Source organism: Cryptomeria japonica, chromosome 9 (assembly GCF_030272615.1).
Source record: "Cryptomeria japonica chromosome 9, Sugi_1.0, whole genome shotgun sequence".
Taxonomy (NCBI): Eukaryota; Viridiplantae; Streptophyta; class Pinopsida; order Cupressales; family Cupressaceae; genus Cryptomeria; species Cryptomeria japonica.
Window position 1 is genome coordinate 63,435,402 of NC_081413.1, and position 23,972 is coordinate 63,459,373.

At 36.1% G+C, this 23,972-nt stretch overlaps 1 protein-coding gene across 1 annotated transcript; it reads left to right on the forward strand.

Annotated features, from left to right (window-relative positions):
• Positions 1 to 10,825: 10,825 nt before the first annotated feature.
• Positions 10,826 to 11,224, forward strand: LOC131858276 (uncharacterized). Its single transcript, XM_059211468.1, has one exon. The coding sequence runs from the start codon at positions 10,826 to 10,828 to the stop codon at positions 11,222 to 11,224; it is 399 nt and encodes a 132-aa protein (XP_059067451.1).
• Positions 11,225 to 23,972: the final 12,748 nt, after the last annotated feature.

Consider the following 23,972-nt stretch of genomic DNA (forward strand, 5'->3'; position numbering starts at 1 on the left):
TGTGAACCTTGGAGAGGTTAGTGTGTACTTGAATGTTAGGAGATATCTTGGATGGGTAAAGGATAATTTTATAGTGGTATAGGAGGGAATTGGATGTATTTTTCATTAAAAGATTTCATTGTGTGTTTTACATGACCAACTCAAATAATGACCTATATGAATAGTACAATAATGTAATTGCAGTGGGCATATCAAATTGACTTTGTATAAATAGGATGTGTATATGTAGAATGTGTATGATGTTCCTACATAGCCCTATATTAGTTAATGGGTAATTTTGTTTTCCTTCTTCTCTTCATATTTTGACATTCAATGAATGGTCATAGTTAATGATGTGTTGTTATCAATTAAGAGTAGTGAGTGGTTTTGCTATAAAGTTATCATGTAAGGAAAGATTGTATTTTATTATTCTCATCTAGAAACTAAGACATTAGTGGAATATTTAATATAAGGAAATATCATGATAAGCCAATTTACATTCTTTTATATCAATAGTGAAATGAAAAAAATACAATAAACATGATAGGCATATAGTGAGAAATTTTAAGTCATACTTGTGTGATCTTGTTGGTTTGTGTGCGTGTGTGAATTGGTTGACTATAAAAAATTCTCTCTCTCCTCTCTCTATCTAGTTATGAAGATTTATAAAAATTCTATTAAATGATGTAATTGGAAATTAAATAGAAATAATTGATTGTTTGCAAATGAATAATTATGAGGCATGTATTAAGGAATGATTGTTTTGTTCTGCATTGAAAACCAAAGTGTTTTGCTTTGCCTATGAGTGTATCATATCAAGTGAGTAAGTAAAGGGAATACTTTTTGCATATATTCTATAGGTAATCCATATAATTTAGATGTTGATAGATCATGATGGGGAAAAGGTCTTGTTTAAGATAATCTTATTACTACATGTAGAATGTGTGTGGAGAATAAGAAATTAATCTTTCCTAATTCTGTTTTATTTGAAAATAGAATTCTTATCTTTGCAAAACTTTTGTGTAATTGTTTAGAACCATAAAAATGTTTTGTTTGGTTAGTGAAAATATAGAAATGATGTTACTCCCTTACCTTTGGGAATTCTAGTAATATGGATAAACGATAATATTGGGAAGGTGATATTTGTGATTAAGATTGCATGTTATTAAAGTAAAATAGTTAGTCTAATAGCCTTAGTGTCCATGGTTCATTCTCTAATGCTCTCGGGATGTGTGATCTTGGATGTAGTGTAGCGGTTACTCCCTATGATGTGGCTAACAATGGTCACTTTGTTTTGTGTTTTTATTGCGACTATCTTTTGACTGTGTTTTGAGGCTAAGGGGATAGCATTTTCTTTTGAAATTTCTTATGACGAAATGGCCAATAAAATCTCGTTTCTTTTTATTTAAATTTAGTACTTGTCATATTTTCGATTTTGTTCATTTTCGAAATTGTTGGTATTTTTCTTATTTATTATTGTATTTGGCTATCATCATTTGGATGACGTTATTTTGAGATCTCTGGTGGTAATTTTGAATGTTTGTATTGGCTGGCCCTAGTTATGTGTTAAGTGTTATATCTATCATGTTCACTTGAACCTCTGATAGTGTGTTAAGGGAGAACGCTGCAGAGAGTGATTGTAGGTGTAATGAGGTAACTAAATAAATAGTGAGATTAGCTAAGGAAATAAGTATATTTTCTTTGATGAAATTAGTTTATAATCATTTGAAGTATAGATGTGGTAGGAAGAAGTGTAAATTGGATCTAGTAGATTGTGTGATAAATTTTAGATAAATATTAATGATCTGCAAACTTATTGTTCATTGAGTGTTTGAAAAGCCTACATGAGTTCTAAATGAACTAAATAGACATTAGATGGTTGGATGTAGGTAATTATATTCATTTCTTCGTTTGAATGAGGTTGTATCTTGCTTCAGGAGTGATGTCTTCGTGTTGTTATTGATGTGATTTTGCACCCTGAACCTTTATTCATTCAATGTGTATGTATTATGTACCTTAGAGGTAGTAAGAAATACTAGTTATGACTGAATTTTCAAGTTTAATTTGAGAATATGTTGTGGTTAACCTAGTAATACTAGGAAGTGTGTATGATTAGGATGTTGTAGTAGATGTGTGAATATCATCTTTATGATGCTTATTGATGTAAAATAAATGTTTCCATGTTTGGATAGACTAAGTGATGATGCTTTGTACAATACGATATGTATATTTCTGGATAAGGATTCCTATAGAAGATCTTTTCTTGTATAAAAGTGATACACACTGAAAAGGATGCAAGAAACATAAGATTCAAATGTTAGTGTTGTTAGTGGAAATAAAAAATGAAAGATGAATGAAACTACAATCCTAAGCATGCATCTATAAAATAGATTATGGAAAGCACACAAAAACGGAGGAAATACACAAAACCCTCCAAGATGCCCTCCAATATGTTCATAGTTTCTCCTCCCTTGTTCCTCTCCACTCCAAGTTCCACATGAGTGTAGCCCTTAGCTTTTTGCACTATAATGGATGTCTTATGGAGATTCAAGATTATGAAAATGAAGATAAACAATTATGCAAATGCAAACAATCTAAATATGAGAAAATATCTAATTAATCTATGTTAATTTTAGCCAAAATAACAAAAAAAAGTGCTTCTAAATGCTCTTTCAAAATTGGTATAAGTTTGATGCATACAAGATTTGTGGATTGGATGAAGAAAGAATGGGCTCTATTTATAAGAAAAATAGGGCAATGGATGGTTGAGATTGAGTAATCTCAACAAGGGTGAGAATTGATGGGTTTATGATCCATGTGAGAGCTTTCAACCCAATCCCAAGATGAAAAATGTCAACATGAGATAACTTTAGAGGAAAGGGAAGAAGCATTAAATGCTTGAAATGACTTGAAGGTTACCTTAGGAGGTAAGGTTAGGCTTGAGTTGAATGAATAAAGCCTTTATCCAATGAATAATGCCTTAGTGGGGATAACCATGGTCAAAACAATAAATGTTTGAAGAGACCTATGAGTCAAATGACGATTGAGTTAGAGGGAAAGTCTCTAACCATGTGGGTGAGTTGAGTTTAACCATTAATGGTTATGTAAGAGCTATAAATGGTTATGTAAGAACCATTAATGGTTTGGAAGACTTTGGGGGTTAACTTGTTGGAGAATAAAAGCCTTTAATGCTTTTCAAAGACTTTGGAGGCTTTGAGAAGTGAAGTCTCGTTGCTTAGGAATGTGACAATAATTAGGGGATAGATTAGGCTAATTTGGAATGGATTAGAAGAATCTAGAATGGGATGTAGGATGCAAGTGGGTTTAGTGGGTGAGAGAAAATAGGATTTTAATTAAAATAAAATTCATTTATTTCAACTAAAATTGTGAAACTTGCATTTGTAGGAGAATGCAAGTGGGGGGGAGTTTAGAGTTTTAAATAAATATTTATTTATTTAAATGAGGAAAGGGGGTTAAATTAAATAAATGTGCTTTATTGATTTAATTGATTGCTAGAGTGTGGTTAAATGGATTAATTTAAATAATTGAATAATTTATTTAGTTAATAGAAGAAGAGGCTAAGAATGAATTAATTAAATATTAATTTATTTAATTGATTATTGATGGCTAATTAATCAAATAAATATTAAATATTTATTTAATTAAGTGGACAGATTTATGTGTCTACATTTGCCCCTCTTTGAGATGGTGTGGTTTATCATGTCGTTTCAAAGAAAAAAAAATAGGTATGAGAAATATGCCCCATAAATGTTAATTTAGTGGGTGGTATGCCCCCTCGAGAGATGGGCCAAAAAAATTCAAAAAATTGAGCGATCTCTTGAAAAAGAGAAAGAATTTGGGTGGAGGTAGAAGAGAAGAATTTAGAAATAATGGTGAAGGAATAGGAGAAAATGGAGGTAAGACGGAGAAATGAGAGGCTTCTGAAGTACACAGGGGTCACAGTGCAAATGTAGTGTTTGTGCTTTTGATTGATACTGTACAATTGATCAAAATTGGTTGGAAAATCTAGTGCAATCGATTGAATTGCCTCGGTTGAGTCAAAGCATGATAGTTGATGTCAGTTGTTCGCTTGGATAGGATAAAGTTTGAGTAAGTGAGTCAAAGTGACCTATTGTGACTTAGACAATTGATGTAATTGCCTGATGAAGTCAAGGTATCTAAAGTGAAATACTCATTGAGACTTAGAGAATTGATGTAATTGTCCGTGTTGATTGGTTGATCAATTGATAGTGTTTGTGTTGTAGGTTGTTTGTAATGAATCATAGAAGCCCCGTTAAGAATAGGTCATTGTGATAAATGCCTGTTGTAGTCTAGGATTGCCATAATTGATTACCTGTTGAGACTTGAAGATACTTGATGAAAAAGTATTTATTGATAGTCTAGGTGTGCGTGAGTCGATGTACCTGTGCAAAAAGAGTAACTTGCTTGATTGGGTGGATGACTTGGGATGGGAAATGTAGCCCCTCCGGTTAGAGATGGACGGTGATGAACGTGACTTGATTGGGTTGATGGGAAATGATATAGGGTATGCATTTATGATTATGACCTAGATAGGGAGGGTGAGGGGGGGATTCAATGTTAGATAGAAGGTATGGAGGACCAAGGACCCATTCCTATATAAGAGGAGAAAAATAGAGTATCCATTGTCATGATTATGTATGAATGATATGTAGCAATATGAATGTATGGATGAATGGAATGCAATGGAATGCAATATATACAGATGAGATGAAATGACGATCCATAGATTATTCACAGTGCTTTATTTTCATCATTGAGCATGGTAGTATCATTCTTGGTCGAGGTAGCAGGAACCAACTTTAAGCATTTCACCTATAAGAAAGCATCACAAACCAAGAAAAGTTACCCTCCATTATGGTTCATGCACCAATGGTCAAGGTATACACTGCAGTAAGTAAGCCATAGTGATCCATGACTATATTTTTGCATATGATCACATAGCTTAGTGAACTTCCCACGTAGACACCATTAGCCCTAGAACCTCATTGGATCAATCTATAGATGACAAACAAAGAAAAAGATATCAGGAGCCATCACAGCTACTCTAATGACTTGTGGATATCCTGGAGTAGCATAGGAACCTGATTATAAATAAATAAATAAATAAATAACAAATCAACCAAGTGCTTATCAGCTAAACAAAATTTTCGTGTCAAAGAAAATGTTATCATGTCTTGTTTGTGAGGAAGGATGCATCCTTTGTGAAGACGGTTGTGTGTAGATGTTTTGACTTGGTTGGTTGATTTAATAAGTGATAATCATTTAAGTAGGTCAAAAACATTTGTTTGGTGTTGTTGTGATGCATATGTACAAAGAATAATATGCTTTGCAATGTTTTTGATTGATTTTGATGTTTTTGACATGTTTTTGGCATATTTCCAGCCAATTTTGAATGAGGAACTTAATGAATCACAAGTAATGTAGAATCCACTTCCATTAGTAGGTTAAGAGCATTACCCCCACTTTAGATGTTGCTAAGAAAGCGGGATGCAGGACACATGAAGTACTAACCCTGATTGCAGATCAATAGCAAGCCATGGTTTGAATGATAGATGAATGGATGCAATGGATGTGATCACAATGAGTTTGAAAGACAATGGAGCCATAGCCTTTAGGAATGGCGCTTGTTTTCTAGGTTGTCACCACCATACTTATCCAAGGTGCCACCAGAGTGGTTTTCACCATTTGGATGCATGATTTTTTCTTTACTATTTTCTTGATTTTTTTGTAATTTCTTCAGGACATTTTTCTTAATGTTTTTTGTATTTTTTGATATAGTGGAGGAGCCTTATGCTCTGCACAACTTATGTATGAAACCGTTTGAGGTGCATGTTGTTGATCAGATCTGCTAGTGGTTCTCCTTCTGAAGTTGCCAACTGATATACCCTAGACCCAAAGATGGTAGTGATAACATACGAACCCAACCAGTTGAATTCAAACTTGCCCTGATGTTCTCTGTTTGGTTGGTTGTGAGGATTCTCCCTAAGAACAAGATCACCTACCTCAAATGTATGAGGTTTAACTTGATGATTGTAGCTTCTTCTCATGCACTACTAATAGGATTTTAGGTGGTTGTATGCAGCTTGTCGTCTTTCATGAAGCAGTTGTAAGTCCTAAAGATGAGAGACTTGGTATGCTTCATAATCTATCAAATTGTGCAAAGAGACCCGTAGAGATGGTATTTCAACCTCAATAGGCAAGATGGCTTTTTTTCCATAAACCAGTGAGTAGGGAGTTGCATCTATAGGGGTCTGAATGCTAGTTCGATACGCCCATAGTGCTGGATTTAATTGAATATGCCAATCATGACCAACATTATTGAGCGTCCTTTAAGGATCCTTAAAATATTCTTGTTTGATGCTTTGGCTTTACCATTGCCTTGTGGGTGATAGGCAGTGGAAAAATGGTGTTGGATGTGAAACTTCTCACAGAGTTCACAAACATCCTGATTTTTGAAAGGAAGCCCGTTATCTGTGATGATGGACATGGGTACACCATACCGGCAGATGATATAATTAAGGATGAATGAGGCAATCGGCTTGTCGATGACTTGGGTAAGTGGAATGGCTTAGATCCACTTTGTGAAGTATTTGGTGGAGGTAATGATAAATTTATGTCCGTTGGATGAAGATGGATTTTACCCACAAGGTCAAGTCCCCATTGAAAAAAGGGCCATGGTGTTGTGATTGGTTGCAATTTCTATGTTGGTGCATGTATCAGGTCTTTGTGAACTTGGCACTTCTTGCATGTTCTGACAAAATAGTAGGAGTCTTTTTCCATGGAAGGCCAATAGTATCCAACGCACATGATTTTCTTTTTGAGTGAAGGACCTCTTGAGTAAGTCCCACAAATTCCTTCATGTACCTCTTCCAAGGCCTTTTTTATTTGATCATTTTCCAAACATCAAAGGAGAGTACCATCAAGACTTTGCCTGTATAGGGTGTCAACAATGATGGTGTATCATGCGGTTTAGCGGATGAAGGTTTTTTGTTGGTTATTTGATTGGTTGGGAGGAAGTGTGTGATCACGGAGGTAAGTGAAGAACTCATTGTACCATGGGGATTCAGAACTGCCAAGGTGACATATCATTTCAGTTTCAAGGATATCATATGCAAGGATCCAAAGCTGTTCTACCAAGAACTCATAGCATGTTCAATTTTATAGAAGATCTAAGAGAGATGTAATTATAGGCATTGCATCGGCAACTCGATTCTGATCTTTGGGTACTTGCTCAAATGTGATAGTTGTAAATGATTCTTTGTAACTATCCACCATCCTTTTATATGGCATGAGCTTATCATCCTTAGTTTGGTATTCATCGATGACTTGTCGGATGACTAGCTGAGAATCTCCATATACCTGTAGCTCTTTTAGATGTCATTGTATAGCCAATCTCAGCCCTATGATCAAGGTCTCATATTCTGCTATATTATTAGTGCATGGGAAAGTGAGCCTGTATGATTTTGGGATGCTCTCACCTTGAGGTGTGATAAAAATAATACCTACTGGCGAGCCATGTCTAGTATATTATCCATCAAAATATAGCTTCGAAGGTTGTGTAGCTGTGATCATGAAGATCTCCTCATCTTGAAATTTGGAAACAAGAGGATGGTCACCTACAAGGGGTGCATCAACCAACTGATCCGCTATAACCTGCCCCTTGATAACCTTGTAGTCCACATAATCTATATCAAATTCACTCAAGATCATAACCCATTTGGCCAAGCGACCTGTCAATGCTGCCTTGCTAAATAGGTACCTGAGTGGATCTATTTTGGCAATGAGTTGTATCTTGTGCGTCAACATGTAGTGCCTCAATTTGGTGGCTGCCAAGATAACTACTAGGAAAACTCACTCAATAGGTGTGTAATTGAGTTCATAGCCTACCAATGTGCGAGAGATATAGTATACAACACATTCTTTTCCTTATGCATTGTGTTGTACCAGTAGTGCTCCTAATGCTATATTTGTAGTTGAAATATATAGCAATAGAGGTCTTCTTGGATTTGGTGGAATCAGCAAGGGTGTATGCATTAGGTAGTCTTTAAGCATTTGGAATGCTTGCTGGCACTTTGTATCCCATTGAAAGTGGATATTCTTGTGTAATAGATGCGTGAAGGGATGACACTTATCAACCAATTGTGTAATGGATCTCCGAATTGATTGTAGCTGCCCTTGTAGTGTCCTTAACTAACTAATGTTCTTTGGAGGTGGCATGTCCATGATTGCTTTGAATTTTGCCGGATCTTACTCAATGCCTTTCCTTGAGATAATGTATCCTAAGAGGTTCGCGGAGGTTAATCCAAAGACACATTTCTTTGGATTGAGACAAACATGATATTTCTCTAATCTATCAAAGATTTTACCCAGTATTGCTAGATGACCCTCTTTTGTTAATGATTTAGCTAGTAAATCATCAACATAATCTCCCATTATGGTGTGCATGATATCGTGAAAGATGGTAGTCATGGATCTTTGATATGTTGCCCCTGCATTCTTCAGATGAAATGGCATCACATTCCAACAACATGTTCCCCATGGACATGTGAAAATAGTTTTATTTTGATCCTTTCGAGCAATCTTGATCTGGTTGTACCCTAAAAAGCCATCCATAAGAGAACAATTTGCATGACCCGTTGTGAGATCAACAATCATGTCGATTTTTGGTAATGGGAAGTCATTTTAGGGTGTGATTTGTTCAAATCTCTGAAGTCGGTAGAGATACAAATTTCCCCATTAGGTTTACCAATAGGTACAATATTGGAGATCCAATCCGCATAATCGATTGGTCTGATGAAACCAACATCCAAGAGATTTTTGAGTTCTACTTTGACAAGAACAACAATCTGTGGGTGCATCTTTCAGAGATTTTGTTTAACAAGTTTAGCTCCTTCTGCTACAGTTAGGTGATGCATGACCAAATCAGTATCTAAGCCACGCATGTCTGCATAAGACCATGTGAAGTTGATTTGAGGCTTCTGGAAAAATTCCACAAATTTTGGTTGTTCCTCTGCAGTTAATAGAGATGCCAAATGTATTTGGTGAGGAGTCTCAGGGGTCCCCACATTGAATTCTTTTGTTTCTTCGATTAGGATCGTCGATCTCTCTAGATTTGTATTAGAGGTGAGGATGTCAAACCTTTCATCCGCAGGCACTGCTAAGAGGTTTTCACCTTTGGATACACTGTTTATTTTTACTTTTTTGGGATCAACAAGTGCCACTGTGGGGTTTTCGCTATAAGATTCATGTTTTATTGTGATATTTTTGCAGCTGAAAGGTTTGGCATCTGCCTCAAAGTATGCTACGCTATTAAGTTCGATGGCAAACCCAAATTTATGATCCCCGCTTGGTATGTTATCCCGTATTTCTAAAAAGTCTATGATTGCCTCATCATTTTGGAAGTGATCAAGACATGGGGGATTTGGATGGTTCCAGTCAATGAGTTGGGGGTGGATGATAGGCATGACTTCATCGATTAAGTTGAGTTCAGAAGAGGCGTTAGCGAAGGTTAATATAGATGAGTGAAGTTCGTCGATGGTACTCTCCTTGTCAAATTTTGGTGTAGGGTTTGACGTAGGGATTGTGGAAGGGTGAACTCACAAAGCTGGTTCCCACTTTTTGGTACGTCCTGATTTTTGCTGAAATCATACATTTTTTAAAAAATATAATGATTTAAGCTTTAACAAGTCCCCTTTTAAGTAATTAATTGAACAGAGTTAAATAAAAGGCTCTTAGATAAAAATTTATTGGATAGAACCTCTCTACTTCTAAATCATACTTGCAATGGAGTCTCCTTTGCATCTATCAAAGGCTGATAAAAAACCAATTTTACATTATTTTTTGGGGAGTCAAACTAATTCATTTAAAAGTTTTTTTTTTAAAAATATTTAGTCCTTATTATAAGATTTCCAAATAGTATAACTTTTAATATATTTAATTTCATTAATATATTTTTATTTTATTTCTTATGAATGTAGGTTTTTCACCGAACATGAACTTCTTTGTTCAATGCATTGGGAAAAATAGTAAACTAATTCAAAAAAATTCTGAAAAATATCAATGCACTAGTTATTGATGTTTTCTTTCTAACAAAAAAAACAAAATTGAATTTTGATATATATAGAACAAGTTATGTGTTCAAACATACACCTATATCTAAATTATAATTAGTCGAACTTCAAAACTTTATAAAATGAAAAATATTCAACATATCACTATCAAACCAACTGCATGCCCTGGGTATTGATGTTACAAACCAAAATTCAAAAGAATTAAGTTTTTATCATTTATAAAAAAAAAATTATGCATTTCGGGATACACATCACTCTTAAAAAATGTTATTTGCTGTAAAAAACTACTTTTTGAGGGAGATGGAAAAATCAATAAAATTTTATTCAAACAAATTTGAAAAAATTATATTTAGAATCTACAAACAAGATGTTAAAAATCAGTAGTTTATATCATCTTCAAATTCTTAACGGTTTAAAAGTTATAGGTGTTGGAAAGTGAAGGTTTTTTTCAAAATATTCATATAAGTGTCAAAGTTGGTAAAAAGTGGGAACCAGTATTGTGAGTTCACCCGGAAGTTGCTTCTTGCTCTGGAACCCAAAAGGTTTTAATCCATGCCTCTCCATAAACTGGGATGTCTTTACGAGGTGGTGGAGGTGATGTGTCTTTCTCGTATGGAGTATTTAGATTCACTGAATCCTATTCCCACTCATGCGAGTGTGTCTCTGAATCACTCTCTAACATCCGATTACTGTACCATGTTGGGATGTATTTTGAATTGAAGAGTGTATTGGTCATGGGTTTCTGCACTTTTGGAGGTGGGATTGTTGGTGTTGTTGATGGGGTTATCGGTGTTGTTGATTTTGCTATGGGGAGTATCGGTGTTGTTGTTATAGTTGGTGCTACTGATGGGATAATTGGTGTTGTTGATGTTACTGATGGCTTTGATGCTACTGATGGGATTATCAGTTTTGTTGGTGTAGTTGGTGGTGTTGATGCTACTGATGGGATTATTAGTTTTGTTGGTGCAGTTGGTGGTGCTGATGGCTTTGATGGTACTAATGGGATTATAAGTTTTGTTGGTGCAATTGATGGTGCTGATGCTACTGATGGGATTATCCATTTTTTTGGTGCAGTTGGTGTTGTTGGTGTCACAGAGATAATAAAGGATGGCCTCTTTGGAGTAACTAGCTGATACATGGGTTTGCTAGGTTTTCCTTTGAATCTAAGCTTAGGAAGAGACTCCTTTTGAAAACCTACTCTAGTTTTATCTTTGGGTTTCAACTTGGGTTGTAAGGGCTCGTGTCATCTTTGTTTGCAATGTCCCAAAGCACTCTAGCCATTATAACCCATTCTTTCCATGATAGTGAGGCCTTTACCATATTTGTAAGTGGGAAGCTTAGCCTTTGGGATTTCTTTGTTGATAGGGTCTTTGTAGATCCATTCTGCCAGGTCCTCATCCATGGTTTCCTCCTCCTGACTCTTACCAAGGATGAATTGAGCCAAAGTGAAATTTCTTTTGGCCAGTGATGTTTGAAGCAACTTTTGGGGTTATCCATGAGTTCTAGGGGAGGTGAGTAATTGTCCAATACACAAGAGTTGGCTAAGATTATATTCCCCGGGACCTTCCTTAGCCATTTTCATTTTCAACTTCTCTTGCTTTGGTATAGGGGTGATTGAGCTGGAAAGAGAGGCTGGATTAACATATGATGTGGAAGGGATATCTTCTTTGTTGTTAGGTATAGTGATCTCTGGCTAATGGTTTATATTGTTACAATACACAAATGGATTTTCATTGCCAAGGATTGTGATTTCTACACCGTTATGGGGAAACTTGATACATTGGTGATAGGTGGATGGAATGACTTGCATGGCATGTATCCAAGGTCTTCCTAACAAGAGATTATATGGTAAAGGAAGGTCTAGAACTTGGTAGACTATATGCTTCACCACTGGCCACACTCTGATAGGTAATACAATAGCTCCTCTGGAAGAATGCTCTGCATCATCATAGGCTTTAATGGTTATCTTTTTGCTGGCATCCACTGATTCTATGATATAACCCAATGATATGACCAACTGCAAGGTGCATATATTCAAGTTAGCTCTATTGTCAATCAAGACTCGCTTCATTCTATGTTGGTTTACAAATCCTTCAATGTGAAGGGATGCATTATGTGGTTGTTTAAAGGAAGCGTTGTCACTTTTAGAAAAAGTGAGGCATGGTGATGACTTGAGACTACCATCCATGGCTTGAAATTGATCTGTGTTGAGGTTGGCGGAGACTGACACTTCTTGGAGAGCTTTGATACAAGATTGTTTTGTGTGAGGGGAACAAGCGTAAAAGCTCTAATATGGATATAAGGGCGGGTGTTTTATCCAATTGTTCCACAAGATTATATTGCTTGGGCAAGGGTGTCATTCCTTATGGTGTTGCTCAAATGGTAATCTTGTTATGATGCGTAACAATGTTGCATGCAAGACTTAGATCTTTGATGGTGAGAGTTGAAACTTTTTCATCAACATCATAGAGGTAATTCATAGTATAATTATATGCAGCTTGTGTATAATTAGTTGTAGTATCTATGTTTTGCCCTAAGGTGGAAGCACCCCTTTTATCATGCAATTGAAGTGGATTCTTGAACATTAAATGATCATCATTGGATGTTTTAGGGTCATTTCCTTCTATTTCAATTTTTCCTCTATCAATAAGATCTTTAATAAGATCTTTCAATCAATGGCAATTGCTCATTTTATGTCCTCTTCCTTGGTGAAATTCACAATGTTCATAATCTCTCCACCAAGGAGGCTTGACCTGAGGCTCATAGTTAAAGGTTTTCGATAAGGTCACAAGATTTGAAGAGACCAATTGACGCAAGATTGTTTCGATGGGTTCCCCGAAGGGTGTGTATGTACGTTTTGGCTTGTAGTTTTGTTGCCTTTGTTTTGGTTCTTCTTGTGGCACATTACGACCTTGATTTTGTGAATTAGTGATGGTGTTGTTTTTAGGAGGGGGATTTTTTCCTGCAAACCTGACCATAGGTTGTGCAATTTTTACTGTTCGTGCATCCACTATCCCATCACTGACAACATTCTTGTTTTTATTCCAAAAAATTGGTTTATCACTATTATAACGTGGATGAGGGCCATCTTTGGGTTCATTGTAGATTTTGATAAGTCCCTTTTTGATAAGGGCCCTTTCATATTTTAGTCCTTGAGTGATCATCTCTTCAAAGGATTTTGTACCCTTCATGTCTAAATGGAATTCTATTTTGTCATTCAAGTTGGAAATGAATATTTCCACTAGTTCTTGTTTAGAAAAATGAAGAGAACGTTTTCCAGACAGCTGCCTCCACCGTTGTAGGAAAGTTGAGAACAACTCCCCAAGTTTTTGTTTGGTGTGACATAAATCTACCATGGTAACATCTTGTTCTATGTTATGTGCATAATGAGCGATGAAATTTTGGACAAGTTCCTCAAATGTTCTAATGCCACCTGGTAATCATGAAAACCATTGTCTAGTTGTGCCTCCCAAACTTTGAGGAAAAAGGTGCATTAGATATGTGTCCTTGTAGGCCACCTCTAAACAAGCTAAGTGAAATTCTTGCACATGATCTCTAGGGTCTCCTTTACCCCTATACTTTTTAAATTTGGGTGTTTCAGACCCTTGCGGAAAAGGTGGCATAAGCATGTTCTTTTCAAAAGGATAGGGACAAATATCATTAAGTGAAAACCGAGTAGTCTTCACACCACTATTAAGTTATTGAGCGACATTTTCTGATGAATAATGATAAACAACAAATACCCTAATCGGTACTGAGAGAGGCGGGTGAATCAATACATACAAAAACTTCTCAACAACATATCAGGTTAAAACAATGCTAACTGATTGTCTTCATCACTGAACTTAACCATGGTAATACTAGTTAAACATAGTAAGACTTCAGACAGCTAAACTAGTAAAATTGAATACTTCAAATAAAATTCAACACTTGATAATTACTTCACCAATATACTCATGCATGTGTTGTATCAGTAATACCATAACGATTATCTTTGCATGCATATTAACCTAAACAAAGACTGCTCAATCATCACATGAAAAATACACAACTCATGACACACATATTTTTCGACCACGGTGGGGATGAATACCCACAAGCTTGTTTTTGAACTCTTTTGAAGCTCGCTCTGTTAGGAGCCTAGTCTAGTTAAAGACTTTACAATAAGGTTCTGTTACGAACCGATCCTGTTAAAGATCACCCGATTAAGGGATGGCTATATACCCTGTTAAAGGTTACCTCGCTAGAGGATTTGAAGAACTCAATGATCTTAAGTCACTTGGTTAGAGGATTTGCAATAAGCATGTTAAAGCTACCCAGTAAAGGGATTTTCCTACTGTTGAAATGGTTAGAAGACAATAGGTAAAGCTTTGATCTGATAACAACATACATGCCAAGGCAAATCCTTTTCAACTCCTCTACTCTGCAATCACACTCTGTAGTTTTCCACTCACTGGTCTGGAAAGTATCTCACCACTCGGATACAGACACAACATTTACCAATATAAACAATAACAAACATCATCAACCTTATAGACAACAATTAGGTTGGTAGCATAAACCTTAAACCCTAAACATTTTAGGTTTATAATTACAAGCGGTCCAATCTTGACTGTTCAAACACTTTGCATAAAATAAAACAATCTCAAATAGATCACAAGTCATCCTGCATCGTCCATTCTTCACCGCATATGGAAATTAGTAACCCATCACGCTCTCTTCACATACCACTAAGAAGAATGTTCATTCCTAAGGTAGACATTTAATGCAATCAATCTTCACATGTAAGATCATCAAGGAAAACCTTCACCTGCACACAATTGACGTGGCATCTTGATCTCATCCTTATCTCTTAGCTAACTCATCACAGTGTCACCAGTTGCATCACACAAGCTAGATTACCAAACCAAAAACCCTAAAGCTAAGACTACCAACCAATAGTCACACTTAGTGAAACCCTGACACTGATCCACTTCATCCCTTCATACTGGTTCTCCTACTTGAACATCAATAACAACTTCTTCCAAACTTCATACTGGTTCACCTACACTTATTGACATCAATGACAACATACATTATCATCATACTGGTTCATCATATGCCAACAGTCTCCCCCTTTGGCATTGATGGAAATATTCAGTGTAGCATTGCAACTATAAACATCATAGACTAGTGCAACTATAACATATATCTTCTCCCATATCATATATCTTCATTACTTCAGATATCTTCTCCCCCTTTGACAACAATGCCAAAGTGGAGGCACAAGCTTCCATTCTCCACTATGCTACTCCCCCTATGGAGTAGCATCCTTCAACACATCAAGCATGAAATATTTGACACTGTAGTACCTAACTAATGTGGAACACACATTTTTAATTTACTCCATGAAGGGGTAGAACCCCTAATTCACCTCTCAAATAGGTAAATGTAGTTTTTCAGTAAGGGCTTAGTGAATATGTCTGCTAGCTGCTCCTTACTGGAAACATATTCTAATACAACCTCTTTGTTTTGAACCTTCTCTCTCAAGAAGTGATACTTGAGCTCAATGTTCTTAGTTCTAGCATGCAATACCGGATTCTTGGAAATATTTATTGCACTTGTGTTGTCACAAAATATACTCACTGGTTTAGATGTAGGTACTTTGAAACCATCTAATACATGTTTCATCCAGATTGCTTGAGTGCAGTTCATAAATGCTGCCACATATTCCGCTTCAGCTGTCGACTAGGAAATACAACTCTGCTTCTTACTCATCCATGAGACTAGTCTTCCACCAAGAAAGAACGCTCCACCGGTTGTGCTCTTCTGGTTGTCCACATTACCTGCCCAATCTGCATCGGTAAATACTTTGAGATTAAAATCACCATTGTATTGATACCACAATCCATAATTAACTATCCCTTTAAGGTATCTAAGAATCCTCTTGACTGCTACCAAGTGGGATTCTCTTGGACTTTTCTAAAAATGGGCCACAATGCCCACTGCATGAGCAATATTCGGTCTGTTGTGAACCACATAGTGCATCTTACCGATCATTGACCGGTACTCCTTGTCATTCATCAATGCTTAATCATCTTCCTTAGTCAATTTACAACCGGTCACCATCGGTGTACCAACCAGTTTGCTCTCCTCCATGCCAAAGGTCTTTAATACCTCTTTGACATACTTGGACTTGGTAATATAGATACCCTCTTTTATTTGCTGAATCTGTAGACCAATGAAGAACTTCATCTCTCCTATCAGAGACATCTCAAATTCTTTCTTCATTTCATCTGCAAATGCATGGCTCATTTCATCATCTCCTCCAAATATTATGTCATCTACAAACACTTCACATATCAAAATCTGATCACCTTCATATTTTAGGTAGATGTTGTTGTCCTAACTTGTTCTCTAAAATACTATCTTCACAAGATGAGAGTGTAACCATTCATACCATGCCCTTGGTGCTTGTTTCAATCCATACAGGGCCTTGTGTAATCTACACACCATGTTACTATCTTCTGATAAGGCAAACCCATTCGATTGCTCAATATACACTTCCTCTTCTAGGATTCCATTCAAGAATGTAGACTTCACATCCATCTGGTATAACTTGTATCCCTTAAATTCTGCAAATGCAAGTAGCATTCGAACACCTTCCAGTCTAGCCACTGCGGCAAAGGTTTCTCCATAGTCTTCTCCCTTTTCGTGAGCATATCCCTTGCATACAAGTCTTGCCTTGTTCCTTACAACTGTGCCTTCTTTATTCAGCTTATTCCTGAAGACCCATTTGGTACCTATGACATTCTTGTGTTCCGGTCTAGGTACCAAAGACCATGTTGCATTCTTTTCTATCTGGTCAAACTCCTCTTCCATTACCTTAATCCATTCTTCATTTGTAAGTGCCTCTCTAGTGGTCTTAGGCTCAAATTTAGAAATCACGCAAGATTTTTTTTACCTTTCTTCTTGTGAGTATCCCTGCATCTTTATCTCCTATTATCTGCTTCGGATCATGATGTAGTTTCAAATATCTAGGAATGACTCTAGCTAGTTTTGCTTGCTTTTCGTCTTCTTCTTCTTCTCCATCTTCTTCTTCACTTACTGCACCTTCTACCAGTACAGGAACACTGAGGTCTTTGCTTGATTCTTTCTTAACCAGTTCCCAGAAGATTACACCCGGTTCATCTTCCACTTGCTCGCTGCTGGTTTCCTTAGGTTTCTCATGGGATTCATCAACCCTGACATTGATAATCTCAACAATTTTATGAGTCCTATTGTTGTAACACTTGAGAGCTTTGCTTTTAGTGGAATATCCCAAAAATATTCCTTCATCACATTTAGGATCAAGCTTTCTCAGATGCTCACCTCTCTTGATATAACACTTACTACCAAATACTTTAAAATAACTCATAGTGGGAGTCTTCCCAGTCTAGTACTCATAAGGGGTTTTATCTTTACCTTTCTTGATGAGTACCTGGTTCATAGTATAGACTACAGTGCTCACCACTTCTCTCCAAAAAGTGTGAGCAACCTTTCATTAGATCAACATTATTCTGGCTGCTTCAACTATAGTCCTGTTATTCCCTTCTGCTATTCCATTTTGTTGTGGTGTCCTTGGGGCAGATAGCTACCTCTTGATACCGTTCTCTTCACAGTACTTGTTGAATTCATCAGAAGTGAATTCACCTCCTTGATCAATTCTTAGGCATTTTATCCTTTGACCAATTTCCTTCTCTACCAATGCTCTAAAGGATTTGAACTTTCCAAATGCCTCAGACTTATCTTTCAAGAATGTGACTCACATCATTCTTGAGAAGTCATCAGTAAGAATCATGAAATACCTATCTCTCTGAATACTTCCAATTTTCCTTGGACCACACAAATCGGCGTGCACAAGATCAAGTAAGTTCTTTGTGGAAAAAGACTTACCTTTGAAAGTTGAGGAAGACATCTTGCCAAGTTAACATTCTCTGCACAAAGAACTCTCTAGTTTATTCAGCAAAGGTAATCCTCTTACTGCCTTGATCTTACTGGCTTTTACAATATTGTCAAAGTTTATATGACAAAGTATCCTATGCCATATCCAACTATCATCAAACTTTGCCATTAGACACTGACTAATATTGGCATTCAACTGAAACAAGTTACCTCTAGTCTACTTACCGGTGGCAATAAGTTCACCACTCTTTCCAATTATACTGCAGACTCCACCTTTGAACTCTAGAATGAGTCCTTTGTCATTTAGCTAAGCAACACTCAAAAGGTTATGCTTAAGACCTTCTACCTAGTAGACATCATCCGCACTACTCTTTCCATTCAATGAGATGGATCCTTTATATTTCACCAAGCATGGTGCATTGTTGCCAAACTGGACAACACCTCCATCGTATTCTTCCAGAGACATAAACTTTCTCCAGTCACTAGTCATGTGGTGAGGACACCCACTATCAATAATCCACTCATTAGAGTTGTCAATGTGAGAGACAAGGGATTTCTTGTCAAACATTTCTTCCTTTACAGTTACAAACACTATGTCCTCATTCTCTTCATCCTCATATTCTTCATCAATAACACCTTTATCCCTGCAACAAGACAATTTCTTCTACCTCCTCCTTTATACTTTCTAAACCTCTCCGGTTTATCCTTATTGTCATTGTTAGGACAGTTAACAACTATATATCCCATCTTATTGCAGGAAAAACATTTTAAAGTAAGCTTACCTCTGTATTTTCTGGTGCCTTTTGGAAGTCTCTTGGAAAGAAGAGCTTCAAACTCCATCAGAATCTCTTCATCATCCATATCTCTGCATTGCCTAGATTCATAAGTGGTACTTACTTCTTTTCCTTTTCTGGTTGGTGCAGTAGATGCTCTAAATGTTGATTCAGTCTTCTGAACATTGCCATCATAGCTATTCAACTCATATTTAGTCAACTTTGCAATGATAGAGTCTAAGGATACCTTGGTTTTGTCGATAGATCTTAGCTCCTGAATAGAAACAACTCTGATTGCATAGACTGGTAACAATGATCTCAAAACTTTACTGACAATGGTGGCATCATCAATTGTTCCACCAGTGCTCTTGATATCTCCAACCACAGTCTTGATCCTTATGCCATATTGTTGAATGGTCTCTCCTTCAACCATCCTCATGTCTTCAAATTTTCCTCTAAGGCTCTCTTCCTTATCTTTCTTGACATGCTCATCACCACCATAAATGGTTTCCAGAGTGTCCCATACACCCTTAGGATTGTCCTCATCTTTTACACCAATGAACTCAATATTAGATAGGCTACTAATAAGGGCTTCCATGACTTGCCCATTTTCTTGAATCTCTCTTTTCTGATCATCGGTTAGAGTGCTAGTAGGGATAACATAGACATTCTCAAAATAGCTCCAATTTTGAGCACCCAAACTCTTGATATAAATATTTATTATGTCCTTCCATATTTTGAAGTTATCTCTATTGAACTTAGGACCTTCCCTCTTCATCATTAAAGCAGGATCTTTTACCTCAAGCAGTTAAGCTTATATCACCGAGGACCTAGAGTTGCTCTGATACCAATTGATGAATAATGATGAACAAAAAATACCCTAATCGGTACTGAGAGGGAGGTGTGAATCAGTACATACAAAAACTTCTCAACAACTTATCAAGTTAAAACAATGCTAGCCGGTTGTCTTCATCACTGAACTTAACCATGGCAATACCAGTTAAACACAGTAAGACTTCAGACAGCTAAACCAGTAAATCTGAATACTTCAAATAACATTCAACACTTGATAACTACTTCACCAATATACTCATGCATGTGTTGTATCAGTAATACCATAACCATTAACTTTGCATGCATATTAACCTAAACTAAGACTTCTCAATCATCACATGAAAAATGCACAACTCATGACACACAAATTTTTCACATGGAAACCCAAATGGGAAAAACCACGGTGGGGATGAATACCCACAAGCTTGTTTTTGAACTCTTTTGAAGCTCACTCTATTAGGAGCCTATTCTGGTTAAAGACTTTACAATAAGGTTTTGTTAGGAACCGATCCTATTAAAGATCACCTGGTTAAGGGATGGCTATATACCCTGTTAAAGGTTACCTCGCTAGAGGATTTGAAGAACTCAATGATCTTGAGTCACCTGGTTAGAAGATTTGTGAAAAGCCTGTTAAAGCTACCCGGTAAAGGAATTTCCTACTGTTGAAATGGTTAGAAGACAATAGGTAAAGCTCTAATCTGATAACAACACTACATGCTAAGGCAGATCCTTTTCAGCTCCTTTACTCTACAATCACGCTCTACAGTTTTCCACTCACTGGTCTGGCAAGTATCTCATCACTCAGATACAAACACAACATTTGCCAACACAAACAATAACAAACATCATCGACCTTATATACAATAATTAGGTTAGTAGCATACACCCTAAACCCTAAACATTTTAGGTTTACAATGACAAGCAATCCAATCCTGACCATTCAAACACTTTGCATAGAATAAAACAATCTCAAACAGATCGCAAGTCATTCTACATCATCCATTCTTCACTGCATATGGAAATTAGTAACCCATCACACTCTCTTCACATACCGCTAAGAAGAATGTTCATTCCTGAGGTAGACATTTAATGTAATCAATCTTCACATGTAAGATCTTCAAGGAAAACATTCACATGCACAAAACTGACGTGGCATCTTGATCTCATCCTTATCTATTAGTTAAGTCATCACAAAATGTCACCTGTTGCATCACACAAGCTAGATTGCCAAATCGGAAACCCTAGAGCTGAGACTACCAACTGGTAGTCACACTTAGTGAAACCCTGACACCGGTCCACTTCATCCCTTCATACCAGTTGTCCTACTTGAACATCAATAACAACTTTTTCCAATCTTCATACTAGTTCACCTGCACTTATTGACATCAATGACAACATACATTATCATCATACCAGTTTATCATATGCCAACATTTTCTACTTCTTGTCTCAACATGTCTATTTCTGAAGGAGGAGGAGGTAGAGGATTCCCTTGATGATTAAGGTCATAGGGGAAGTAGTCTCTACCTCTTCAACAATCATTATGACTATGTTGCTCAGATGTTTGTCATATTTGTGCGGTATCAACGTCAGAGGGTAGTTTGGCACCCTCTTGAGAAAGTCTCAGAAAATGAGCATCTGCATTGTTTCTAAGGATTTCATCAAAAAGTCTATTGAATTTGGGATTGTGTTGTGCTCTTTCTATATCTTTGGGAGTTGGAGTGCTAGGATCTTCATCAATAGTACCTCCTCCAATGGCCTCTTGAAAATTGTTGAGGTTTTCTTCCTCCAATTCGATCTCTAGTTGTCGATTTCTCATTGATCTTGTATGAGCCACGTTCTTGAAAGTTTGAGGTTGGTGAAAGCGATTATGAGGTGGGGATGAAATGTTTGATGGAAGATAAGTTTTGTGAAATGTTTGTTGGAAGATGGATCTCTAACACTGAAGGTGTGATGTTAACAATGTTCTTTGTGAATTGGTCTTGTGTTTTTCAACAATTTTGATGTAATGAGGTATAGAAAGGTTTGAGATGTGTTACAAACCAAGCTACCTGTGTGTGTGAAAAGTGGAATAAGAACCTGTATCTGCAAGACACAACACTTCAATCAAGTCATTACATGCATGGTTAATCAGATATAATCAATGAATAGTAAACCATAACAAATTGACCCATTGCCTTCTAAAAGATGCGAGTATAAGATTGCTCTCAGATTATTTAGCAATACCAGTGACTAGACAACATCAAGACGGAGGATTGTATCTATATGATCATGATGAATTCTAGATGGATGCAAGATTGATCTAACAAGATTTAAGCAATATTAAGCTAAATGATTTAATCAATATGAAATAATAAATATGCAATATATCTCAATGAGTCTAGAGCAAAAACAATATAATAACAATATATTCTCCAGCCTCTTTTGAATGAGAGTTGAGAGCCTGAATTTATAGAAAAAACAGAAAGAAACCAAAGGCTGAGATCAAATGATGATGATTGGTCAAGATTTTCCAAGAGGAAGCACAATCCAGGTGAATTGATGTGATTGGATGCTTTTCTCAATTTTAAAGGAAATTGAACTAAAATTAAGATAAATCAAGAAAAAATTGTTTTATTCTCTATTTCATTCAATTTTAATATTTAAATGTTTTAATTGCTTTCTTTGAGATTATTTATCAATTTTTAATTTTTTTTCAAGATTATCTCCAATTGATTTCTTTTCTCAAATTTTAATTCTTTCTTGGTCAATTAATTCTTTTTTTCATTTATTTCCTTTTTTGAAGATTTGTGCTCATAATTTCCAATTCCTCTTTCTTGATTTGTTTCCTTTTTGAAGATTTATGACAAATTGATTTATTTTTCAAATTAATTCCTCTTTTTGATGATTTAATGGCAAATTGATTTATTTAATTAAATATGCTAGGATATTTAATAAAATAAATAAGATAATTGTTTAAAATGATTTACTTGGAATGATTTAATTAATATTGGGTTATTAATTTGCCATGTGACATTTGATAATTTTAGAAATTAATTGTGTGCTCAAGATTGATTTAATTGCCTTTGGTTAGGACCCTGGTGATGTTGTCGAGATTAGGGGCCCATGGTTTAGATGACCATTTTTAGGGTATTACATTTGCCCCTCTTTGAATTAATGTGCGAGCAGCGCGTTGGTTCAAAGAAAATTGATGTCTAGGAGATACCAATTCTGAACTTGATTGATCACGAACTAGATGAAAAGCAAGGTGTTAAGTTTGATTCGAAGTGACAAAGCTAAATGAAGTCTAATTAAAGCAATACCGATCCCAAACTTTATTGAACTTAGGAACAATAGAAAACAAAAGATACCAAACTTGAACTTGATTGATCAAGAAGCGGATCTTACTGATCTAGAACTTGATTGATCTAGACACAGCGAGTGATGATAAAAATCGATCTTGAACTTGATTGATCAAGATACGATGAGGATAAACTATTCAGCTTGATCAAGAAATGAATACTAAACACCTACTTAGATTTAGTGTGATCAAAGAAACTCTTTAAACCCTTGATTGAGTTTAAACAAATAATCAGCTTGATGAAAAGCGATGAAACTGATAAACGTTAAGAGATTGATTCAGAAGAAGACAAATATCAACTTGATATGAAGTGATGGAATTGATATGCCCCTAGCGATAAGGTCTTATGTGGTTGATTTTCTTTAGTTGAAAAATATGTTTGCTCGACTTTCGATGAAGGTTTGAAAATTTTCTTGACATTGAAGATGTGAGGTCATAAGGTCACGAGTATGCCCCCTCGGGAGCGAAATCGAAAGATAACGAGGGTACATGATGATAGGCAATTTCTTTAGAGATGATAAGTTGTTTTGAGCACAAAGTTGATTTGTAGAAATTAAATTGAGATTCAGTGTTGAAATTGAGCGCAAAGTTGATTTGTAGAATTTAAAGTGAGAGTTAGCATTGATTCGCGAGAAATTGAGCGCAAATTGAAGAAAGAATGATGATTTGATGAAAAGAGCGCTAAGTGGTCCAAATTCTAAAATGATCTCTAATTTCAATTTTGATCCCAAAAATGGAATGAGAACAGTCAAATTAGCTAAGGGTACAATTTTCATGTCCATCGGAGCAAGTTGAAAAATTAGGTTTTTGGCTATATATGGGACAAAAGTGTCATTTTCAATTCATTTTAACCCTCCAAGTTTGAAAATTCAAAAAGCCTTCTGCGAAGAAAATGGTGGTCCCTACTTGTCAGAATCGATTTGAGCACTAGAGGAGGCATAATCAACCCCGAAACTATGAGCCAGCGGTAAGTTATCGATCTTAAGCCTGTTTATGTTTACAATTTTGAAT